Source organism: Rhodamnia argentea, chromosome 7 (genome assembly GCF_020921035.1).
Source record: "Rhodamnia argentea isolate NSW1041297 chromosome 7, ASM2092103v1, whole genome shotgun sequence".
NCBI classification, from domain to species: Eukaryota; Viridiplantae; Streptophyta; class Magnoliopsida; order Myrtales; family Myrtaceae; genus Rhodamnia; species Rhodamnia argentea.
Window position 1 is genome coordinate 27506842 of NC_063156.1, and position 25814 is coordinate 27532655.

Here is a 25814-nt window from a genome sequence, read left to right on the forward strand (position 1 = left end):
CCAAGTCTGATTTTTGTCAAGGGCTTATAGTTTCTCATCCATGGCCTTCCTCCACATAGCTGATTGTTGTGCTTCAAGAAAGTTTGCAGTTTCAATGTTTGTATCTACAGCAAATAGGAAAGCACAAAACTCGGGAAAGACAAAATCATAGCAAACGTAAGCCTAAATCGGATAGGCTGTAGACGACCGATACGTTACAAAGTCATGAAGATGAGTTGAAGGCTGAGATGTTCGGATTGATCAATGAACAAGAGCTATTTCCTGGATAGGGTCCGTAACTAAAGCGGTTGTGTCTTGATTAGAAGTGTTTGTCCCATCTCTCTAGGTTTCATCAATCACCATATCATCATAAACAATCGATAAGGGAGAAAAGTCCATATTAAATACACTATAATCATAATTGTTAGTGTGATCACCACTATTCTCCCCCTGAATTTGATCCCTAGAAGAAAAATACATGTGAGTTTCATCAAATGTAACATCTCGAGAAATAAACAATTTTTTGGTGGAGGGATCAAAGCATTTATAACCCTTTTTAACACTGGAATATCCCAAAAAAATGCATTTGTTTGCACGAGGATCTAATTTACTCCTCGATGAAGTGTGAGCATAGCACACACTACCGAACACACGAAGATGAGAGAGATTAATTGAACGTCCAAGGAGCACTTCCATAGGAGATTTGTATTGCAGCACCTTACTAGGAAGACGATTGATCAAATAACAACTTGTTAAAACAACATCAGCCCAAAAATGTCGAGACAAGTTTCCATGAAATAGAAGTGATCGTGTTACCTCAAGGAGATGACGATTTTTCCTCTCTGCGACCCCATTTTGTTGGGGAGTTTTAACACATGAAGTCTGGTGTACAATACCTAGACTTTTGAGAAACGACTTAAAAGGGATAATTGATATATTTAGTCCCATTGTCAATATGCAATATTTTAATCTGAGCACCATATTGCGTATAGATCATTTGAGTAAATTCCTTGAAGACTGTCAATACTTCACTTTTAGAGGTAAGCAAATACAGCCAAGTAGTTCGAGATTTATCATTTATAAACGTAACAAAGTATTTAAAACCTTCTCAAGATTCAATCCGTGCATTACCCCAAACATCAGAATGAATCAACTCAAATAATTCAGATGCATCATTCGTCCTTTGAGAAAAAGGCAATCTATACTGTTTAACAAAATGACAAGTTTCACAAGAGCTTGTGAAAAAGGCAACCTATCCTTTGAGAAAAAGGCAATCTAGAAAGAAAGTAGGATCAATAGACTGTAACACACGATCTGATGGGTGCCCCATATGCCAATGCCATAGTTGAGATGTTAACCCTTTATCTTGGCTAGCAACCAAAGACATACTCACAAAATCAAGAGTATATAGGCCCTTTTCAAACCGACCTTCACCAATCTTCCTCCCTATGGTTCTATCTTGAAAGATAACATTATCACGGGAAAAAGTAACATTGCAATTTAGATCCATGGTAATTTTACTAACCGATAACAAATTAGAGCATAATGATGGCACAAATAACACGTCAGAAGAGTTCGAGAATAAATCTAGTTTCCCAACCCCTTGAATATGGACCTTTTCACCATTGGTAACTGTAATAGGAGAGTATGAACCGGTAGGAACCTCACGTAGATGAGTTATCCAACGAGAACACCACACATGTGGGTAGTTGCTCCTAAATCAATTATAAAGCTATTCATAGAGGATGCAGATAGGGTAAAGACATTACCGGAAGTTTGAGCCATATTTCCTGAGTCGGTACTCAATTGAGAAACACCACCGGAGGACATTAGTTGCTTTAGTTGCAAGGATATTTGTTCCGGAGAGGTTTGAAGATCTGGAGTGGTAACATGACCGGCAACTTTAGGATCCATAGTCTTATCTGTAGCCTTATCCTTACTGAGTCATAAGTGAGGGTATAACTCCCAACAACGATCATGAGTATGCCCATCTTTGCTACAATGGGAACAATGAAACTTTGTATTAAGGCCACGACCTTTTCCTTTGGCATTATTAAAACGAATGCTAGTACTAGCTTTGTTGACAACATTGGCTACTGTAACCAAACTCTATACCAGTTCTCCTCCTGATTTGGGGTCAATATTCATCACCCTTTGACGGGTTTCTTCTCGTTGAATAGTGGCACATACATTATAAAATGATGGTAGAGTAGCACTCATAAGAATCTATCTCTTAACATCTTCATATTCAGGTCGAATGCTAGCAAGTAACTGAAATATGCGATCTTGTTCTTCACGCCGAGTATACACATCGACAAACGGAATCGGAGGATGACATTTTCGGAGTTCATCCCATTTTCGTTTCAAATTGCCAAGATGTTCAGTAAAAGATTGGCTAGAGGTTTGCTCGGTATGAGCAATCTCCTATTGCAACTCAAAAATCCGAGAACATTATCTTGATGTCCATACATATCACGAAGAGAGTCCCATAAGGCATTTGCGGTATCAAAATATACCAAAATCTCATAGATCTGGAGATCCATGGAGTTAAAAATCCATGACATAACAAGATTATCGGTAGCTTGCCGGGAAAAGTACACTAGAAGTGACATAACTTTTGTACGGCGTTCACTTAAGTGCCATAACTTTCAAAACGTTCACTTAAGTGCCATAACTTTCAAAAATCGTTCACTTGAGTGTCATGTTGACGTGGTACGCCGGAAAAGTTACTGTAGTATGCAGGAAAAGTTACTGTAGACGCCGGAAAGGCGACGTGGCACGTCGAAAAAGTTCTTGTAGCACTCAAGTGAACGATTTTGCTCCGACGTAGCACTCAAGTAAACGATCTTTGAAAGTTATGGCACTTAAGTGAACATTTTGAAAGTTATGGTACTCAAGTGAACGTCGTAGACAAGTTATGCCACTTCTAGTGTACTTTTCCCGTAGCTTGCCACTCAGCATATTTAGGATCAATGATAAGAGGCGGTTTGATGAAACCATTAACATGCCCCAACTTTGATCCGCCTCCAAGAGTGATTGTAACCACCTGAAACCAGGGGAGGTAATTGCAACAATTGAAAAGGATAGAGGTGAGTCGAGTGCTCATTTCATTCGAGCCAAAACGACCCAAATCGGGATTAGCCATTGTGCAAAAACAGCAAAAATGGAAAAACTTGTCTAATTAACAAGACAAGGAGCAACCGCTAATGAATCGACAAGGAGCGTAGGAACTTGATGTTGATCTAATTTGCTCTGATACCATGTAGCAAGTTAATACGAACATAGAAAAGATAGAGAAAAGAGAATATGAACAGAGGTTTACGTGGTTCGGTCGACCAAGAAAAAGTTCCTTGGAAGCCTACATTTACAGGAGAAATCTCCATATTTTCTTATTTTCTTGGGGGAAATACATTCTCCTTAAATAAAGAAGAGTACATCATAGTTGCTAAACATAGCCTATGATTTTTATGGTAAATACGGATATTACATATTGGATCTTGATCGTCAATCTTATCATGATTTGACAAGTTTATCTTGCCAATCTCGCCGATATCGCCAATCTCGCCAACACCTTTGAAGAATAGATAGCTCCATGGACCGGCTCATTAAGTTAGTGAGGGAGCTCGAGAGTCGGGTTATGGAGGGGGTGTGAATGTGGTGGTGAAAGTTCAGCCCGAGCTATCCAAAAATCATGAAACATGTGTGAATTTTGGTTTTGTGTTATACATAAACGAGATCTTAACATACTAGTTAACGCCCATTTCATGAAACATTATTTGATGCGAGGTTTTTCACTTTTAATTATCTGACTAATAATGTCAATAATCATACAGAAGTGCACAAATATATAGTATTGAAGTCAATAACCATAACAATAAATTCATAAAAAGTAAAGAAAATATAAAAAAGAAGTAACCTGAGTTGTATCAGGTAAAATTTATACAATACCTCATTATAATACTCTGGAATCGGCCCTGTGAGTTAATGAAATAAACGTGTACAACCCTTAGGGAATTAGTTACTGTTTAATACAAGAGCAACTGCTAAGGGATTCAAAGCAATGACCTTATCATAATATAGCAATGATCTCTCAGGTGCATATCCACACAGAGTTTCCCTATGCAGAATGCATGTGACAAATCCCGTCTGCAACAAGCAACCAAAGCATCACATTATAATGATGATCAAGAAATTCAGTTACTCTGCATCACTTATATTGAGCATTTCTCATGCCATCATCATCCGTGACATTTTGAAATTCAGACCATACAATCAAAGTGCATCCTGTTGAACGCTTAGATCAAGTAGAGTTATCTTCCTTGTCCTCATAAACTAAGGATGCAACTCTACATCTCTCGTTTGATAGTCGAATATTCGTTTTGATTCTTTTTAGATCTGGACATGTAAACCGAGAAGCCAAAGATAACATAAATTAGAACAAATTGAGCATTGCACGTTACGAGTTCAACATAAGGATGTTAATGAAGGGATCACTTGGAATTTTAAACCTAAAAACCCACATCTCCACCTTCTATCAAAGAATTGCAGCATCCAATTGCCCATCGCCCTTGATAGAACTATCAGATCAATTTTCTTGGTGGGTAAGCCACAACGAATAGGGAAGAAAAAGAAAGAAAGGAAACAGAGCGCGGAGAATTCAAACCGATTGATGAAGTTTACCGATTTCCTAAAAAACTTGTGTGGCTAGCCTTTGACCATTACACCGTCATAAAGACCGTCAATTAATGCTAGCCACTCCCCTTCCCAACCAACCTATCTATTTGAAATCTAAGTTTGCCCTCTCATTTCAGAACATAATAAAGCTGGTAAGGCGTCCCAATGATCACGACAAGTTATTTCCCCGTGCATCTCACGTTACAAAAAATAACCGGAAAACCAATTTTAAGTCGGATAAATAGTGGCCTCAGTTCCACGATGTATCGATTGGATCCAGTGACTAGGAAAAGAAAAAAAAACATGAGCTAAAATTGAGTGCGTTTGATTGGGGAAAAACATTATGAAAGAGGAAAATACTTTTAAGGAAATTATTGCTTAGAAAAATATTTAGTTTTCTTATGTTTGGTGGTATGTGACCGTGTTGATACCGAAAATCAGCCTGAGCTGCAAATAGCCAAGAGCCCATGAAAGAAGCGCGTATTGGTAGCCAAGGATATGGCCAACTGATGCTTGATTAATGAAATGTCCGTGATGCTATGAGGCGATATGTCACGGCGATATGTCATGCCGACAATTCATACTATAAACAGCTCAAAGGATAAAGAAAGTAGTTACCAAAGCCAGTTCGAGAATTTAGGGATAGAGTGTAAACCATAACCGTAATTTTTACACTATGCTATATATAGTAGGGACGGCTCTTTGTAAATGACCGAATCATTCAACAACCAATAAACACTTATCTTTTGCTTTGCAATCTGAAGGCTCTACGCATTCGATAAAAGATCTTTGGCCGCGGACATTTCCGACAAAAATATTTTCTAGTGTTTAAATCTCATTTGGAAAATGCTTTTAATTTAATGATTTTAGCTCATATTAAAAAAATTTAATTTTTAATTCTTATTTATGTTTTTTTTTTTTCCTTTCTCCCTCTATAGTGACTGGTTGGCAGCTGCCACAGGCAAGCCTTGAGCTTGCTGACCCATGTCTATGGCCGGTCACCGAGCGTCATAGGCCCAATGATCAGCGAAGAAAAATAATAAACTAACAAAGCATATAAAATGTAAACACAAAAAGCAAAATATGTAAAATAAAATAAAAATAAGCTATTAAAAATTTTGAGATGACCGATTCTGGAAAGTATTTTCACCTCTTTAAATTTAGGAATTCACTTTTGCAATTTTATGAATGAATTTTTTGGTGACGGGTAAGTGTTTTCCATCGACCAAGTCTTTTTGGAAAAATCAAAAAAGTAAAAGTCCGGAAAATCAATCCACAAAAAAAAAAAAATACCCCTTCGTTTGTTTCGCTAAAAATGTGTATTTTTTTGAAAATTTTTTGTAAAAAGTCATTTTTCAAGAAAACAACAATATTTTTTGGTGTTTGATTGATACTTGAAAATGAGCTGGAAATTTTTTTCCGTCATTTCGATAAAGAAAAGCTAATTTAATTGTTCATGTTGTCATTTGGCTAGAAATTGCTGGTGTGGACGCCGACCATCATATGTGGTAAGGTCGGCGCCAATATGAACAATTTTTGTAATTTTTTTAGAAAAAATTCATTGTTTTTAATATTTTGATATATTATATTATCTTTATTTTCTTTCTTCTTTTGTTTCCTTCTTCCTCAGTTGCAATTGATTGACAACGACCATAGGCAAGCTTGAGCTTTATTGGGATCACGCGAGCATCGAGCTCATCGACCCGAGTACGTGGTTGGTCGCTATCCTTCGCCGAGGCCCAACCACCGGTAGAGGAAGAAAGAGAACGCAAAATAAAAAAAATAAGAGAAAAGAAAAAAAATATGACTAAAAAAAGAAGAGAAAAATTAAAAATATATGAAAAAATTCGAATTTTTTATTGAAAATTTTCCCTCGATGGATTCGGGTATGGGTGTTGAGGACCTAGTGCTTAGCCTTGATATTAGCAGTTGAGGACCTAGTGCTCAGCCTTGATATTAGCAGGCCTGGCATCCCAAGCACAGGCACTGGTGGCCTGGGCTTGGCCTCGATGGACCCTGATGCAGCGGCTGGGATCTAGGGCACGGCCTCGATGGACTCGGGCCAAAACGGTGGAGTCCTGGGCGCGGCCTCAATGGCTCGGGCCCAAGCTCCAAGGACCTAGCTCCACTGCTAGGGGTCCGAGAACAATGTTGAGCTCTCATGCCCAAGCGCAGAGTTTCTAGTCTAAGCCCGAAAAATTAAAGAGGAAGGCATTTTCTTGAAATTAAGCTTTGGTAAGAATATATTTTCCGTGGATCAGGAAAATATTTTTTGTTTACTCATTTTTCTAAGGGAGTCAAGCGTTGAAAATTGAGAAAAATGTAATGTTTTTTGCGAAATAAATGAGGGCTTGGGTTAAATGATTGGATCAGTACATTATTTTCATTTGGTGGTGGGTGACACTGTAAAAGATCTGGCTTACCCCAAAGTCGCCCGTCGTCCTAGCTTCTAGCAGCGGTGACAATTATTATTATTATTATTATTATTATTATTATGTCTCCATAGACACCCAACTTCCACAAGTTGTCCGTGGCGTCAAAATATGTTCCGTGGCCGTAGGTCGTCTAAGGCGACAAACGTTATTTCCTCGTCGTAGAGTGGCCTTGGCCTGCGCAAGGGTTGGCCTCCTCCTCGACGCAAGGCTGCCTTGGCCTAAGTCTGTCGAGAGGGTCCTCGTCGGTGCTCGCCCTCGCTCAGGTGGCTTGGCAAGGCTGACCCTCTCGCCATCCATGGCCAATGGCCGTTTGCCGGCCATTGAAAAAAAAAATGAAAAGAAAAATAGAAATGAAAAAAAGAAAAAAATTTTAAAAATTAAAAAATAAAATGCTCATGTCAATCGTTAATAGTGCCACGTAGGATGGTTGGCGTCCATGTCGGTGATTTCCGACTTAAATTAGTTAGATGGATTAAATTGGTACCAATACAAAAAAATTTAGAAAAAAATTAATCCAATTGAAATTGAATTTGTATCAATACAATATATTTAAGACTTTTTGATACTTTTCCCAATCCTTTGACGTACGATAGGGCACTATTGACTGAATCTTAGGAGTCGGGGACCCAAGTATACTGGTGTTATCGATCATTTCACGTTAGCAAAGCTATATCGTATAAAATAACATAGTCCTAGCGGAATTTCGACTCATGTCCAACTTCTATGAAATCACTGACGAGATCATAAGAACAAAAACGTGAGTTCCATTTGTTTATCCAGTTCTTGCAAGTGTGGCCAATGTACGGGACCGTCGTATTGAATTACATAACCTGCCCCGCCGACCGAGCATTTTGATAATCAACTACGTGTCGTACTCAATATCAAAGTCAAATTCGTGCACTGGAAGATAAGATCAGCAGTGCTTTAAGGGAGGCATAGTTTGCTTAGTGGGCAAGAGTCAAAAGGCAGCAATTTACACAGAAAATCATCCTATGAGATCTCTGCTTACGAACGCTTGAAGTGTATGAATCGGTTTGTTAGAGCATGACCTTTCACACCGGAGTCATCAAAGCCAGTCGATTTTGAATTCCGATCGCACGATTTGATTCGATTAGAGGTCTCCGCAATATGCATCTGAGCGAAATAGTAATAACGTGAGTCGCAAGCGAATCTATCAATTGACCAGAGAATCTAGGATTCGACAAGTATTTATCTATCCGACTGACTTAGGTGGTGCTCTCTCCTCGTACTCCTGCTATGTATGCTGTATATTTGATAGTTGTGGACAAATTAATAGTGAATTTTTCACTTTACAGTGTATTGAAAAACACAAGAAATTGCATCTTCTTGTGCATAAAATCATCGCATGGTATATTGATCATTAATCTTACTCGAAACTTGACATTTTATGATATCAATCACAAAACTTGTTAAGGTCTATGAGATCCGATACTAGTTTTAGGTATTTCACAGTCAAATTCAAGATTTTGATCCACGGTACGTATCTTTATTTTATAGCTATGCATGCATTTAGAATAGGAAAAATTGTAGGTCAACTTCTTGAAACGAGAAAACCAAAACAGCCAGGGTTCCAGATTAGACAAAACAATGAAAAGTACAAGAAGTTCCTCAGAGGGACTTGGGCTCTTGTTGGCCTTTTATTCATCCAAACTTTTGAAATTATTTGAGAACTTACGTTTTAAGGAAATTTTAGTAGAAAAGCTTCAATAGTTAATGTTGGAGATGATTAAGGATTTATCTAGGATAATTTTTTATGTTAGAGATATTTCATAATTTATTGACCCTATGTACGTATATATGAAAATTGCACGTATATCTCATGTTAATTGTGTATATCTTGATTGATATATGTTACTTTAGATAGTCATTTCGTAAAACCTTTAGATAAGCTGATGTACTTTTCATTAGGATATACCATAATATATAAATATTCCTCAAATTTGTCTTGTGCATTATTAATTTCATCCGGTAAGATCATATAGAAATTTTGTGATCCTAATTATGAAACACGAGGCGAATACCACCGAGAAAGTAAGTTGGAGTAAATATAGTACGAACTCATCAGAATAAGAAAGGATTAAATTTCAGGAAACTTTTGAATATTTTAAATTTCAGGGAACTGTTGAATATTTTCTTCTCTACGTAACCATTACTTGGATGGTTCTATATCCACTTAATAGAAATTGTAATATTTTCTTCCAGGAAAAAATCGCAGATTCGAATTTTATGACTTTAAGGAATCTACTAGTAAGTTGTGTGATTAAAAATTGGGATAATGACCCCATAAGTAACGTAACTTTCATAGGACGCTTACTTGAATATCGTAACTTTTTTTCAACCACTTAAGTGCTATAACTAAAAGAAAATAACGTCCAATGGAGTGCCATTAACTTTCAAACGATCATTTAAGTGTCAAAACATTTTAAAATTATTAGTATCTAGTGCCAAAAATCTGACGTGGCATATTACAAGTGGTGAACATTTCTAAAATATTGTGACACTTAAGTGATTGATTTTGAAAAGTTATATGTCACTCAAGTAATTGAAAAAAAATATTAGAGAACTCAAATGAGCGCTGTACAAAAATCTTGATACTCAAATGATCGATTTTTTTTTAGCTCTCAAGTGAGCGCCACATAAATATTATGGTACTTGTGGTGTCCTTTTCCCTGTAAAAAATTACATATTTGAAGATAATAAAAAAACTAGCAATATTTTCTTGAAGAAAAAGAAAGATAATTATTAAATAATTTAATCACGGTTTAGCATTTTAGAAAGTTGATAAAAAAAAAACCTATAGAAATAATAATACCAATAACTATTCCACATCATGTTGATTTAAAAGACTTAGATCCGATGTTATTTATATGAAGAAATATTTAATAAAATCATGTTCACTATATTTTTTTTTCTTGACGATTTTTAATATTAATTCATTAGATTTTTCTAAAGAAATTTTTGTGCACACATTTAAGAACAAGTAAATTCATTTATTTTGTGAAATCACTCAAAGTATTCTTAGACTACATTTTCCATCTCATTCATTATATATTACGTGATGAATAATGAGCACATGAACATAATGGTTTGTCTCTATTCGTGAATACGAGTGAATCTGAAGTCAACAATCATACAAAACAAAGTAAGGAAAATATAAGAGAAAATTCTAAAAAAAAGCTCGAAGTCCTCTCATTTTTTCAAATAAGGGCTCCAAGTAAATCTTGTTTCAAATAAATGCCTAAATTGCCCTCATTTTTTCAAACAAGGGTATGAAGTTAACGTTATTTCAAATAAGGGTATGAAATGGCCATCAAATTTCAAAAAAGGACTTGATTTCAAGAGCATTTGGTCTTTTTCTATATTTGATTTTTTTCTTTTTTATTAACTTTTTCTTTTTTTTCTGTTTCTTTGAAATCTAACAAAAAAAGAAAATAAAAAAATACAGAGGCGAGACGTGCTGCCGCCCCACTACCCAAGGGGCGGGTGGCAACGAAGGTTGGCGAGTCGACTGGCCCTCGCCAAAATAGGGAGAGGGTCGGGCATTCTCCTAAATCGGGGGAGGGGTCGCCGGTTCCCGCCTTGGTCAATGAAAGGGCCGTCGACCCTCGCCCGAATCCGAGCGGGGATCGCCGGCCCTCGCTTAAATCCGAGAGAGGGCTAGAGGCCTTCGCCTCCGGTCGGTAGGGTTGCTGGCCCTCGAGGAGGCGCCAGCCTATGAAGCACCAGCACGCGGAGGGAGTTGCCGAGTCAGTGTCGGACACCCGTCCGACACGCGGTCAAAGTGTGTCGAAGGTCCGACACTTGGTCAACGCGAGCGACACGCCGTGGACACGCGAGTCGGCGAGGAAGGAGGGCGGGGATGGCGGAGATTTGGAGGGCAGAGGTCGGGGGAGAAGGGAGGAGTTGTCTGCGTCTTGGGCTAAGAGAGAGATGAAGGAGAGAGCCAGCGACTCCCGGCGAGCGCCCGAGCGGAGAATGGGGTTCGGGTGCGCCGGAGTAGAGAGTGAAGATTGCGGAGTATAGAGCGAGAGAGCCTCGAAAGAGAGATGAGGTAGCCATGGCGGTCGTCGGTTCCTTCGCGAGACACAGAGGAGGGACTTAGGGAGGGACAGGGAGGTGAGGCGGAGATTTTTAAAAAAAAGTAGAAAAAGTAAAGAGAGAGGGGAGGTTGACAAGATGCAAGATAGAGAGGAGAGAGAGTGTGTTCTGTGACTTCTGTCTAGTCTGATGTGCACTGGCTCATGCAGAGCTAATTTTTTTTTAATTACTAGGAGAGAGAAAAAAAAGATTTTAGGAAATCTGTTTTGGGATCGCTCGATGCCAAACATTTTTTCAAAAAGTAAATCGGCGTCCGATATTTTTTTTCCTTGTCAAGTGTCTAGACTCCGGATCAAATTAGGATGTACCCATGATAGAAAATTTATTCTCCATACTTGTAAAAAATTATAGAAATAATAATTATATATTTAATATATAACGTATTCCCAACGTGTGAAAATTTTATATTTTTTAGAAATGACGTGTCGGCGTATCGTGTCGTGTCGTGTCGCGTGTTGCGTGTCGTGTTGGTGCTATTTAGGCCCCAGCGACCCCCCCCCCCGACCCACCACCAGCGGTGGGCCGGTTGCCACAAACGAAAGGGGTGGCCCTCTTGCTCATGTGGCTGTTTTTTTTTTTAATTTTTTTAATTTTTAAAAACTAGAAAAAGGAAAAAAAAAGATAAAAAATAAACAAAAAATCAAAATGAGAAATGTTGACAATGCCCTTTAGGCCATACCTTTTTTTGAAACTCTATGACCACTTTCGACCCCTATTTGAAACATATTATGCCACTCCAAGCCTTCATTTGAAACATGACCCTTATTTGAAAAAATGAGAGGACTTCGGGCCTTTTTTTAGAATTCTCTGTAGCGACCCAAGCAATTCGCCACTGTCGCGGAATGTCCCGCACCGAACCGCCCGCGACTAAAGGCTTATGTTTTCTGGTTTAATCTTTCCTTAATTAGAGTAATTTGGCGCATGCGAAAGCTCTAATGCAAAAACAATGAAGCGGCTATACGGGCACTAGTGTATGGAAAACAAAACATTCAATTTCCAGGCACACCCAATCAAAGGGTATGGCATTTTCATGGTTCCCTAACTAAATGCACACATTTCAAACAACACACTTTTATTCATAACTAGTTTATTTCAAACTCATCATCCACTCCTTATTACATATTTATATAGCTACTCACTTTACTTACAATATTTACATGAGAGGAATAATAATAGAGGGTAATCTACTTTGGATTTCCATAATCATTATCCATAACCTCCATTACTCCAACCGTTTTGGGCTAGCTCATCTAAAAAATGGTTTATCAACGGGAGTAAGCCGAAGCTCCTTCGCAAGTAGGATTCCTAGGCCAAACGACTAAACCAATTATAACATCATAGAATTACGGGTTATCTCACATAAATCAACATATCTCACAATAGCGGCGGGTATCATAATCCCGCCAAATCAAACACAACCCTCACATATAGTAGATCTCAAATTCACATCCGAAGCATCTATCACCAAAACATCATCCCCTAGTAACCAACAATCGCATCAGTAATCATAGAAAGCTTAGTTATAAGGAGAGAAATCTACTTGCCTTGACTAAGCGAGAATTAAACAAAAGATCGGACGGACGGACGAGACAAACAACGGCTAGGTCGGCCATGGTTAGCCTCAATGACCAAAGGTGGTCGTGGCTAGGGTGCCGGACAAGGCGACGGATGGTCTAACGGCAGCGCACAGCCCGCAGCGAACGAGACGGTGTACGGCCTAGGGCGGTCAATGGTTTGTCGACATTTCAACAGAGTAATGACAGAGGTTTCCGACGATAGCTGCTAAATGAACTGATATCGGTTTTTATTTATAATAGCTCAATCAGCTTGGTCCAATCAGCTTGCAGCCAGCAGCTTGTAGTGGAGTCGCCTTATGATTTGTCGTGCTGGTTTGCTGCTTATAGTGGAGTCGGCTTGTGACGTGTCGTGCTTCTACTTTGTCGTGCTTAACGCTTTGTTGTACTTATATTGACTAAATTCCAATTTTCGTGTCAAATGATGCTAAACCGCCAAACACTAACTTGCTTCTATTTTAAGCGGGTGAAAGTTGTAGCCCGCGGCTACTCGTGGCTAACCGCCTTGCCACATGGTGACACATGGCCCCGCACGTGTTCTCGTGTAGCCATATGTCCCAATTTAGTCCCCGATTGTCCCAATTTCATACGTACTTGACTCAATAGGACCTTATTTCAATATATCGTATCTTTAAAAATAGTACCATATCCATAAAATTCCTTAAAAATCTCTTAAAAATACCCTGGAGTCCGGATAAAAATGTCTTACATCTTATTCAATAATTCGAACTCATCAAATACTATTCACTCATAAGCTGGTGAGGGTTTTCGGGTCATCACATTCTCCCAAAACATAATCTCCCATGCAAAAAAAAAACCTTGACTTTTATGGAAAAAAACATAATCTCCCTGAAAAACAGTTATATTATATTAGGAAGAAAAAAGATCTTACATATGCTTTTGGCTTTTCTGGCCATTAGTTCAAAGCTTTGAACGTTGACGAAGAAGTATATATAGGAGTTGGGACGATATGTCCCGTTCCATTTTAGTGTTAATTTTTTTTTTCCGCTGACTTTTAATATTAATGGATTTTCAAAAGAATTTTATTTGTACCCACTTGTGGTGCGTGAACATTTAGGCTGCGTTTGGTCGTCCGTATAAAACTCGGGATAAGATATGTTTTATCCTATCCTGTGTTTGGTAGGTGTCCCGGATAGTATAATGTCGGATATAGATGGGATATAACCCGAATAAAAATAAGGAGGATAAGGTCGGATAGGATTTCTCTTATCGTCATATAAAAGTAACTTTCTTGTCTCATTTGTTTTATTTTATTTTATTTATTTTTTTTGCAAAGAGGTTTGAAAATTTAATAAAATGTGTACATTTTCAAGGTTTTTTTTTTTTTGTGTATGAGAATATTATTTTTATAGTAATAAGATCGGAATATTTCGTAGCATCACATAGGGCATATATGTCATTTATATTGATATACGGTTTCTACCAAATGCAGAATATGATAGAATATGAGAATATCCGACTTTAAATCCGTAGTTCACCAAATGATGGATAGGATATGGCCAAATCCCTTGATTTCTTATCCTATCCTATCCAATCCTATCATGACCAGAAATCCCGACGACCAAACGCAGCCTTAGGGCTTATTTGATAACCGGTCAATATCTCTATTTTACTTTTATGTTGTTCTCTAGAAACAGAAAAAGAATATAAGAAAATAGAAATCTATTTGTGCACGTTGGTTAATTTTTCTATTCTCCCAAATAGATCGGTGGCCAAGAAATGAATTTGAAACAGAAATAATAAAAAAAATCTATTTTTTTGTTCTCGGGAACAAAAATAGAAACACAGTTATTTTAGAGAAACAAGCTCAGCGTAACCTAATGGGACTAGCAACCATCGAACGACCATTGACTACCGGCGGTGACCAAAGAATCGATGACTGGCCGATGATCACTTACGATCAGCGGGGGCCAGCAACCGGGCGATAACCCTCCACTACCAGCCACCAGCATCGGTTGGGCGACAACCTTCGACGGTCGTTGATGGCAATGATCAGCGGCCGGCAAGATTTCGTTGACAAAAGAAAAAGAAAAAGAAAGAAAGAAAAAATTAAAAAAATTGAAAAATTAGATAATTAAAATAATTGAAAAAAATAACTTGTTTATGACTCACTTAAACTTATAAGATAAATAACCCATTTGCAACACATTTAAAACCTATTTAAGGCCCATTAACGTGTTAATTAACCCATTTTGGCTCATTTAAGCTTGTTTTTAATACTTAAGGGGAAAATTTCAAGGCATTTCTCAAAAAATGGCCTAAAGTGGACCTTAATTTAAATAAAGGTTTGAAGTGCCCTTATTATTTCAAAAAAGGGCCTGAACAAGGGTATTTTTGCCATTTTCTTATTTTGTTTCCTTTTTTTCCTTCTTTTTCCTTCCTTTTCGTTGGTGGCCGACCATACGGGTCACTAGCGATGGCTGAACGAGTCGCCCACGATGAGCCTTGTCGGCCCTCCCCTAGTGACCGACGGCAACAAAAAAAATGGAACAAGGAAATAACAAAGAAAAAATTAAAAAAAGTTAAAGAAGTAAATGACAATGAAGCCCTTGGTTAGGCACTTCATGCCCTTGTTTGGAACAAAATTCACTTCGGGCCCTTATTGAGAAAATAAAGGCACTTTAGATCCTTATTTGAAAATTTTTCAAGATTAAGGCAATCCATGTTTTGTCAACGTCATTAAATATGTGTTAAAATGTGGGTTCTTAACCCATTTTGTCACCTCTACTCGCCACCCTCGAGGAGGGCCTCCCTCACCGATCTAGACGAGTTTGCCCTCGAGTGAGAGTCATCCTCGCTGATCTGAGTGAGGGCTGCCCCTGTTGGCCTCGATCAAGGGTTGCCCTTGCCAATTTGCATAAGAAGTGGTTGAGACTCTAATTTTCACACATGATTTGACTGAAATCACTTCCTTACTTTGGTGGATCATTATGCTTGCTACTTTGTTACTCTGTTCTATTGTGATGAAGAATAAATATGCTTGTTGCTGTCCAGATAATCTTGTTGGAGTATCGTTTTAGCTCACTGCTCTCCTACATGTCTATATCTTTGTTTATACGACCCTTTTCTGTTTTATTATTTTTAACTATTATTTTTAACAGAGCAAGCAGGTCATCCTGTAGTCAGAGTGAGCTTGTCATGCTTAAATTGCCTTCCCTTAAGATGCTATTGGAGACATCCTTTAAGATCATCTGCAAATCTATTTTTTGAGGCCATCTTAGAACATCTTGTTCAGTTAAGTCCTTACAAAATTCTAATTTTATCCAAACATATTGTTAAGTCTCCACTAATACTTTTATAAATAAATAAAAAAATGGAAAATAGAAATTTTTAGGGTCATATCAAACATATTTATGTTCTTTGTCTATTCCGTGAATAGAAATTTTATGCAGTTACCAAACACGTTCTTCGACTCAGAAACTTGTTTGGGAAATGGAGATGGAAAAAAACTATTTCTAAACAGAAATAGTTCTCGAAACAGAAATGTTATCAAATGCCCCCTAACTATTCTTTTTTTTTTTTGGGTCCAACCCCTAACTATTCTAGAATAGGTAAATTCATTGAAATTGTCAAATCGCTCAAAGGAACCTCGAGACCCCATCCTTCATCTCGTTCATAGAATCTCATGCGATGCATAATCATACGAGATGCACGGCAACATAACAGTTTGTCCCTATCCGTGAATCTGAGTCCACACCCAGATTTATGATTGGGCTTAGATCTTGTTAGGCAAATTATATGGATCTCTTGAGTGGAGATGTTATGCCACATACCTTTACGTCTGTCTGTGAACTTAGCTTACATGGATCCTCCAATTGTATATATATGGAGATGTTAAGCTCGATCGAACTGCTCGAGATGTTATTCATTATTTACCAAACTCTGCTCTTATCAACTAAGTCCGATACTTGTTGATAATAACCAAAAGTTGGTCATTTGAACTTGGCTCGGCAACCATGGGAAACCAACTTGAATAATAGCAATATCTGAAATTTTAGGGGGGCTCTAGTCCTAATTTGCCTAGCAAGATCTAAGCCCGCTCATATATCGGAGCCGATTCACTATGATCTGTTCATCGAATGGCTAAGTTCTTAGAGAGTTCAATTCGCATAGCTCAAGGGAAAATACCCCTTTCTTTTTTCCCGGCTACGTGTCCAAATGCCTCAAGTACGAAATAGTTGCTTTTGGTTTTGAGCTTATAACTTTAGAAAGGAAGGACTTAGGTCGGACATTTTCAGAATTATTTTACGAACGCCAAAACTTTCCATCCAAGGATTTTTGTGAGCCCGACAACCTCAAGCTCAGCCTTTTCAGCCTTCTACTGTACATATCGCTTGCGCGCTCCCTTGGCCCAAAACCGAAGAGAGAGAATGCTTTGTTATTTCTTATAGTGACAATACAAATGAAAAGGGATGGATACCTATATGATGGAGCCCCTTCAATTACAACCGTAGATTTTTCATTAATCTAACGGTGGAGATCCAGTCCTTTCATCTACTATCTACCCTATTCATTACAAGAATTCTCTAAAATATGAGTTGTCCATTATCAAGAACAATGTCAATAGATAATTTAGCGTACTCATGAAACTCTAGACTCCTAAAAACACGAAGGCTTGTTCGGTCATTTTGGCCAACTGCTCGACCTATTGTCCACGTGGTTAACTAGCCTATTGATAGACCATCCTGTAAGCATTCCCAAGGAATCACCTAGTGATGCCAGACCCCTCTCCCTCTCTCTCTTAGCAATTTTGACACCAAGAAGATGAAGAAGGTGTTTGCACCCATATCATCTGTCATTTCCACTCTTAAAAGCAATTACCTTTCTGAAGCACGCATCCAGGATGGAGGAACTCACACCTCATTGTCCACGTAACATCCTCAATACCACTAACCAGAATCCTAAATTATCATTCTCAAGATCACCAGAAAAGATCCATCCGCCTTGGTATGGCTCGCCAAGTCGTTCGTAGTGCGAAATTCATGCGATTGGTTTGCTCCGAGCCTTTGGTATTTTCATTCTGGTTCCCTCCCCCAAACAATTTTCGTAGGCAAGAGCGTGTGGCTGGAGCTCGTCGGACGAAGCAGGAAGGTCGCGGGAGAGGTCCTAGAGAGAGAGAGACGGAGAGATCGAGAGAGAGAGAGAGAGAGAGATCGACAGCGTGCAAAGCCAGGGGGTGTTGCCGGAGGGGACGCTGGCGACGAGGGACTTTAGGTGCGATAGGGTTTGGGTTTGGGTCGATAGGAATGGGAAGGTCACTCAAGTTCCACATATTGGCTAAAATGTCTTTGACCCTAGTTGAACCCCAGTTGCTGCCCGTGTTTTCTGTGTGGTGGTTGTTCAATACTTGGCCCTTCTCTCTCTTCTTGTCAACTTTACTCATCAAGACAAAAACAATATGTAGCTACTTATCCATAAATCCATAAAAATACCACGGGCTACTTTGATCAGGCGCTGACCTTGCCAAATTATATGCTAAGTCGGGCGATTTTCTCTCAATTTCCCCAATAGAGGAAAGTTTTCTTTTTATAATTGAAAGTGGAAAACAAAAATCAATGATGAGAATACCATAGATCATCCCCACTCTCCAATACCGTTTTCCTCCTCTTTATGAAAAGAATGTGCATGATATATCTTTCAATCCTTAAAAGAAAGAAACTTGATTAAATAGACCATATATGTATTACTCTTCTTCAAGTGCCAAAACGGTAGGTTTGTTACTAGGCCTAATACCCAAAAAAATCTCCAACTTTAGCGTTTGCCCCAATTATATAAAAAAAAATATTATCTCATAAAAAATCCCAAACTTTTACTTTTGTCTCAATTCTAACAACGTCAACCTTCCATCCATAATCACCGTTAGTTAATCCTATGTGGCTCAAATTTTTTCACCGAACTTACCAATGAAATTTCGAAATTCGAAAATAGCAGATTTCAAGAACGACTCAAATCTCCACGTCTAATAGTTCTTTAGGTTGTTAAGTGTTAGGAGTTTTTTCATGTGAGCTTTGTTGAGATATAATTCATTAACAATGTGAAAATGCCACGTAGGATTAATTAACAGTAATTATGGATCGAAGGGTAACGGTGGTAGAATTGGGACAAAAGTAAAAGTTAAGAATTTTTTATAAGACAAATTTTTTTTTTTTTTGATATACTTGGGGCTAGTGCTTAAGTTGACTTTTTTTGAGTGTTAGGCCGGTAGAATTGAAACAAAAGTGAAAGTTTTGGATTTTTTATGAGATAAAAAAGATTTTGGATATAATTAGGACATAAGCTATAATTGAGGGTTTTTTCGGGTATTGGTCCTTTATTACTAATAGAAACTAGAACTAATCACTATACTGATATTTCATCTTGCATAAAAAATTAAAATCCAGTTCGGATATTTAATTGTAAGAAAGATAAGATTACTTAAAAGAAAAAAGTCCATCATATAAAGGCCCAAATCTTGGACTCAAAGGGGTTGGGCCCGTCGAACTCACAACGTTGTACTAATTGAAGCCGACACATATCAGTTGCACAATCTCTTACGATGTTAATGTTCCATGCGCCAAGTCATGTAATACAATACTAGCATGTCCATTTTGAGATGAGCACATACGGTTTGTCGTATACCTCTCAAATGGATGGGGAGGATCGGGATTGAGTCGTGTCGAGATTGGTCTATCCCAAATGGACTAATTTAACCCGTTTTGGCTTAATTTCATGCGATGCAAATCTAGTGACCATTACCCAACCAAACTTATATTGCTAAAATACTTTCATATTTAACCAAATTTAGAAAAATTTGTACCGAAACCGAGGTGAGAGTGCTGAGTGAGTGAACGCGAGAGAGAGAGAGAGAGAGAGAGAGAGAGAGAGAGAGAGGTGAGTTATGTCTAAATAATTTGTAAACTCATTTACAACCCATTAACACACATATTATGTTTAAATCCATTATTAAATATAACTGACCTATATAGAAATTTAGCCTGTCATATATGTTTTAAGAAATAGGTTCATAATCCATTTTTTCTTGTTTGATTCTATAATATCATATTCTATTTTACGAGCCACACTGTGTGCGTTATGTGTAAGTTGTAAAATCTTGCTCCGTCACGCGTCCTCACCCTCAACTCAACTCTCGAAAAGATGGAAGATCGAACTTCCCACCTCCCCAAGAAGGTGTGCTAATTTTTTGGTCTAGTTTGTCGTAAATTGACAACACTAACGGTGATTTTGAAAAATCTTCGCAGAGGAGCTTTGGGCTCTCAGAAAAAGTAGATGGGTAGCTATTTTGAGACTACGACTTGAGAAAGACGAGATTTGGGGGGCGCAAAAATTTCGCATTAGTGTTACCAAATATGAAAACTTCCTGCTACAAAACTTTTCATGAACAATTTTTCGACCCCACCCCAATAAAAAAAAAAAACTTTTCATGAACAATTCGATTGAAAAACTAATTCAAGACAGGTGTCTTAGTCATCCGACTGTGAATGTGAGTGGCTGTAATAGTGCCCTCGATGTCTGGAACTCGAGATAAATTCGAGGATCATGTCTGCGATTTTATAAGCACGTGATTTGTGTGCAGTAACTCATAAAACATGTCGTGGACTTATTATCGCCTGCGGTTAATGCTTATCGAGAAAAATGAAAATCACAAACAACGCTACACAAAGGACAGGGGAGTCTGGTCAAGAATTGGGAAAGTAGGGGGGGATAAATGGTCGGACTTCGAAGCGTTTCCCAGTTCGATCTTGAATTGATTGTGGCCCAGGAACACGAATCGAAGATTTTCTTTATGAATCCAACGTTGTCCGCTCAGGCGTGACCCCCGAGCGTCTCGAAGATCAACGACATAGAGCCTCCTCCAAGCGCGGCAGGTACACTTGGTATTGCGTCACTGAGGATGGTTTTGGCTCCTCTTCTCGATTAGAACGTTTCTCAGGTATTTTCGGAGTAGGACCTTCCTTTTATCACTCCTCGAGAGGCTTCGGTGGGTCTGTGTTACTGTGTGAGCCTGGTTTTTGCTTTACTGGGTAGTCCTCTTTTGTTATGCTCGTGATTCAAGATCTCTTCGATCAGCGAATTCTTTGAAAAAGATCTGGTTTTTGGGCTTAAATTTGGGTTAGAAATTAAGGGTTTGAGGTGTTCCTGCTATATTTTTGTTGCCTGGCATATGGATCTTCACCAGTAACTGCGAAATAATTCCGCTGGGTTGGCAGATTTGAGACTCTTGAAGTCTTAGCTTTTGTTGATGCTGTTCGAGAGGCCTTGGAGCTTCATAATTTGTTGGATAGTGTTTCGCTAGAGGTTCGATTAGTCGATCATCTGTTCTCCTTGGAGGGATTGGGATTTTCGTTTTCATAAATGTGGAAGCAAAAAATGGGTGAGAAGTTTTGGGCAAATGAAGATGACAAGATGGTGGTTGAGTCTGTGGTGGGTAGAGAGGCATGCGAGCTTTTGATATCTTCTGGAAATGCTGCGTCTGATGTTACGTTGCCTGGTGATTTGGGTGTGCAACAAGGGCTAGCTCAGCTTGTAGAGGGGTCTAATTGGAATTATGCTGTTTTCTGGCATGTTGCAAGCTTACGATCTGGCGGAATCTCCTTAATTTGGGGTGATGGACATTGCTGTGACCCAAAGCTTGGCGCAGCCGAAGATGGAAGCTCCCACCAAAATGTCAGATCGGATAGAGTTGAGAAAAAGGAGGAATTGAACAAGTTGGTGTTGCAGAAGCTTCATAGCAGTTTTGGTCGGTCTGGGGACGATAATTTTGCAGAAAGGTTAGATGGAGTCTCAGATGTGGAGATGCTTTATCTGTCCTCAATGTACTTCTCTTTTCAGTCCGATTCTGCATATGGCCCTATGGGATCTTTGAAGTCCAAGAGAGTAATTTGGGCTTCGGATGCACCGACTTGTCTGGATCATTATCAATTGAGGTCATTCCTTGCAAAGTCAGCTGGCTTTCAGACGGTGGCATTTGTGCCTTTGAAGAATGGTGTTGTGGAGCTTGGTTCGGTCAAAGCGATTCCAGAAGAACAAAATGTTGTAGAGATGGTGAGGGCATTGTTGGGAGCTCCTGCTTCTAACAAAACAAAGGTTCTGCCGAAAATTTTTGGGCAGGAATTGAGTCTAGGCGGTGTAAAGTCTCAATCAGTGACCATCAACTTCTCCCCCAAGGTGGAAGATGATTCCATGTTTGCTTCAGAAACTTTTGATGCACAGAGAGTTGATTCAAATCAATTCCACGGGGGTACATCAAATGGATATCCTAGCGACAATGAGGCAAAATTATTTTCACATCCAAACCAAATTGTCATGAGGGGTTTCAGTCCTCAGACAAGAATTTCTGGCTTGGAGCAACACAAGGACGAGTCATCTCCCTATGCTGATGACCGAAAGCCACGGAAAAGAGGAAGGAAGCCTGCTAATGGGAGAGAAGAGCCGCTCAATCACGTGGAAGCAGAACGCCAGAGGCGAGAGAAGCTTAATCAACGGTTTTATGCATTGAGAGCTGTCGTTCCCAACATCTCCAAGATGGACAAGGCATCGCTTCTCGGTGATGCCATTACGTATATCAATGATCTCCAAATGAAAATCAAGGCCCTTGAAACCGAGAAGGATATGGTTAACGATAAGCATAAACCGCAGCTAGTGCCCGATTTTGATGTTCAGATGAGACATGAGGATGCAGTTGTGACAGTGAGCTGTCCCTTGGATGCTCATCCAGCTTCTGAAGTAATAAAAACTTTGAGAAATCATCAGGTTGCTCCAGAATGTGATGTCTCCATGAAGGATGGTACTGGAGTCATGCATACATTCTCCATCAGGACTCAAGTTGGGGGCGTTGAGCAACTGAAAGAGAAGCTTGTGGCTGCTCTTTCAAAGTAATCTCAACTTTTCAAATCCATGTGTGAAGTGAATCTTGCCACCTGCCCTGGATTCGTTTGTGAGATGTTTGAGTGATGTAGGTCGGTGACTAGTAAACTTAGATGCATATCTTGACAGGTGATTGTTTGTATTGATATATAAATTGTTGGACAAGCTTGTAAGGTTGAGATGTTACAGAGTGTTCTGTTAATGTGCCTGTAGTATGTTGACGCGGAAGAATAAAGGATGGCTTCAATTGTAGCGTTTGAACCTCTGGACTCGGTCATTGTCAGCTTGTTAGCTTTTACTATCCTTTGTTCTTCACAATGTTTGCTAGTTACCTTCAGATTGCCTTAGTTACCTTCAGATTGGCAAGTTTGATGCACAAAATTAGCTATTATTTTTACGTTTACGTCATTTCTTCTATACTCGATATGCACGGGCCACATGTTGTGATTTGTGAATCGGTGTTTTCGTGCCAACAGTCATTGCTCTGATCTTCTGCAAACCCAGTAGCCATTAGCGTGGGGACTTTGGTTGCTAGTGCATGAAATCAGCAGTACTCTCTGCTTCTTCTTCTCTGTTTTCTTCTATTTTCTTTTGGTAACCCAGTTAACAATAATTATAGTGAAGTTAGTATTGACTTGCAAGAGGTAAGATTAGGGTGTCGCGAGCTTGCGTTCCGTATCACAATAGCAGCACCATCTATGCTTTTCACATACAATTGGAGCATCGAGTGGGTGCAAAAGGAAGCGGGTGATGGATGATTGAAATAGCATAGCTTGTAATGGATGACAAATATAAGATCAAGTAGCAACATGGAGAGAGTCCGAAATCATGTGATGACTAGAGGTGTTTCTGGAATATCTACAAGAGATCTTTGTTGATATGATTCTCAAGTTTTGAAACGACAGACACAATATTCATCGCGAGAACCAAAGATCTTTGTTCATATATAATTCCTAAAGTTTCGACATTCCATTCGTCAAATTTGGCTATACTCTCTCCCCTTTCCAACCTTTTCTTCTTTTTCATCTTGTGAAAAACTAGGTTGCCTTGACAAAATAATCCTCTTGCGACCACGGGCGTTTGCAATACTTGTAGAGGATCTTTGTCTCTGCATGGCAAATGCATTGTTCGCATTCGGTATATTCGTAATGGTGGATGTCGCGCGCCCATCCTCTACTCTTGTATGCTCGCTTTGCATCTGGCAATCATAGTGAGCAGAAGCGAGCGGGTTGAAGAACGTCGTGTTGTTCCACCACATGTTGCGTACAACGTCGAGATAATTCTTGCGGCATTTCACCACTCGCTTGCTGGCGTAGACTTGTCTCAGTGGTTGAATGGTCGAACACTTTTATTAATTAACTTGTGGTCCTCGGAGGAGCCCAACGACATAGGAAACTCGTAGGTGCCCGATTTGCGTAGCCCATTTTAGTAGTTCCATTCCAAGCTCCACCTTCACGAGACTTACATACTCATACTGCCCCACACACAAATTGTTGATGTCGAATTTCTAGATTTCAACGAAATTATAGGGAAAAAATTAGAGAGATAAATCATGTAATTAAACACGTACCAGTGTCTGCGTATGCTATGTCTTCAAATTATTGGCATTGCTTTTTCGAGGTGCCACCACAATATCCTTGAAATTTTATCAAGAGGTATTTGTCTAGTCTTTTTCAGCTAATTTGTTAGAGATCTTGCAACTATAGAGACAATAAATTGTCTCGGCCGTTTGAGGTAGTTAGGAAATTGGCAACTTGGGTCATTTAATCAAAACTCTATTATGTTGTATGCTCATTTATGCCGGTTATACTAAATCAATCGATAGATGAGTGATATTGATCGACTATCTTTGAGCACTCCATAAGTGATCGCTATCTTTACCAGTGGAAAAATCTTTACCCAAGCTATGCAACATGAGGAATCAAGATTCGTCAAATGATATTTACAAGATGCTTGTGAAATGCACGAGAAATGCACGAGGAGCTCGGGGACTTATTTGAGATCAAGTTGGCTGCTCCAAACTCATAATTGAGACAATGTCCATTCTAAATCATTTTTTGAGAAAACGATCCCTCTTCAAGTTGCATGAAATAAACAAATAAATGCTCTCTCTTTACACCCTACCCTAACGAACTTCATTTCATTCACTCCTTTTTGTTGGAATCTGCTGAGCAATTTCATTTCATTTCGTATTTGCTCTTTCACTCGTTAGTTTAGTGTTTGTGTTGTTTTGGTCAAATGAGAAGTTAACCATGTTTTCATTGCTTTTGTTTTTCTTTAAATTTATTTCAGCTCAATGCAATCAGGAGACGTCGACTCCAAAAAGAAAAAAATACCAAGGCAGGGACAACCTCCTCGGTGGGCCTGGCTCAGTTTTCTTGTGGATGCGAGTTTCGGTTTCTTCTCTTACAAAAGTCACCCATCACTAATCCAAATTTTTCTAGCACTCTCAGGAAGGTCAGTAATTTCATGTAATCATTGCCAATTTTGATTAGATATTTTAACGAAAAGGGGTAAATAAAATTTGGTGAAAGATAAGAAAATTATTATTTTTTGGTTATAAATAAGAAAAGTTGACAATTTTAAAATCAAATAAATATCGATAATTAACTGAAATAAAATTGGTAACGCTAAACTAGTTAGTAACTTAACCAAACAAAAGTTGATAATCAATCTAAGCAAGGTTGGTAATTTTCTAGAAAGAGTTGGCAAATTTAGCGAGTTTGTATGTAAAACAAATAAAAATTGATAGCTTTTGAGCAAAAAAAAAAAAAAACTTCAACTTATGCAACTTAAATATGAGTTGGCAAACTTAAATTACATGGTAACTTAACGGGAGAAAAGATGGTACAGCTATGATTATTCATAAATTTGAGGCATTTGTAAGAAACATTAATAGAAGTTTGTAGAAACAAAAAATGTTGTTAAGTTACAAAGGAACTGAACATATTTTTGTAGGTAATTGAGTCGAGGATTGGTAATGTAATGCTCTAAAAGAAAATCCATATGTTTTTATGAAACAGCAGAACCGTACTAGAGTAGAAGACAGACTAGAAAACACACAATAAGATCCATGTAAATGATTGATCAGCTATAGGGGTTTTGTTGAAGCAAGGGCTACCACAGTCGCTTGAACACTGCCGGCAAA

At 38.6% G+C, this 25814-nt stretch overlaps 1 protein-coding gene across 2 annotated transcripts; it reads left to right on the plus strand.

Moving 5' to 3' along the window:
• Positions 1-20428: 20428 nt before the first annotated feature.
• On the plus strand, positions 20429-22964 carry LOC115752000 (transcription factor bHLH3). Of its 2 annotated transcripts, none has more exons than XM_048282357.1 (2): positions 20429-22701; positions 22878-22964. In XM_048282357.1, exon 1 carries the CDS (start codon positions 21155-21157, stop codon positions 22676-22678), a length of 1524 nt encoding a protein of 507 aa, XP_048138314.1. In that variant the 5' UTR covers positions 20429-21154; the 3' UTR covers positions 22679-22701; positions 22878-22964. The 2 variants fall into 2 exon arrangements, with proteins under 2 accessions (XP_048138314.1, XP_030545878.2); XM_030690018.2 differs by having other exon boundaries at positions 20430-21046; positions 21087-22964.
• The last annotated feature ends 2850 nt before the right edge of the window (positions 22965-25814 follow it).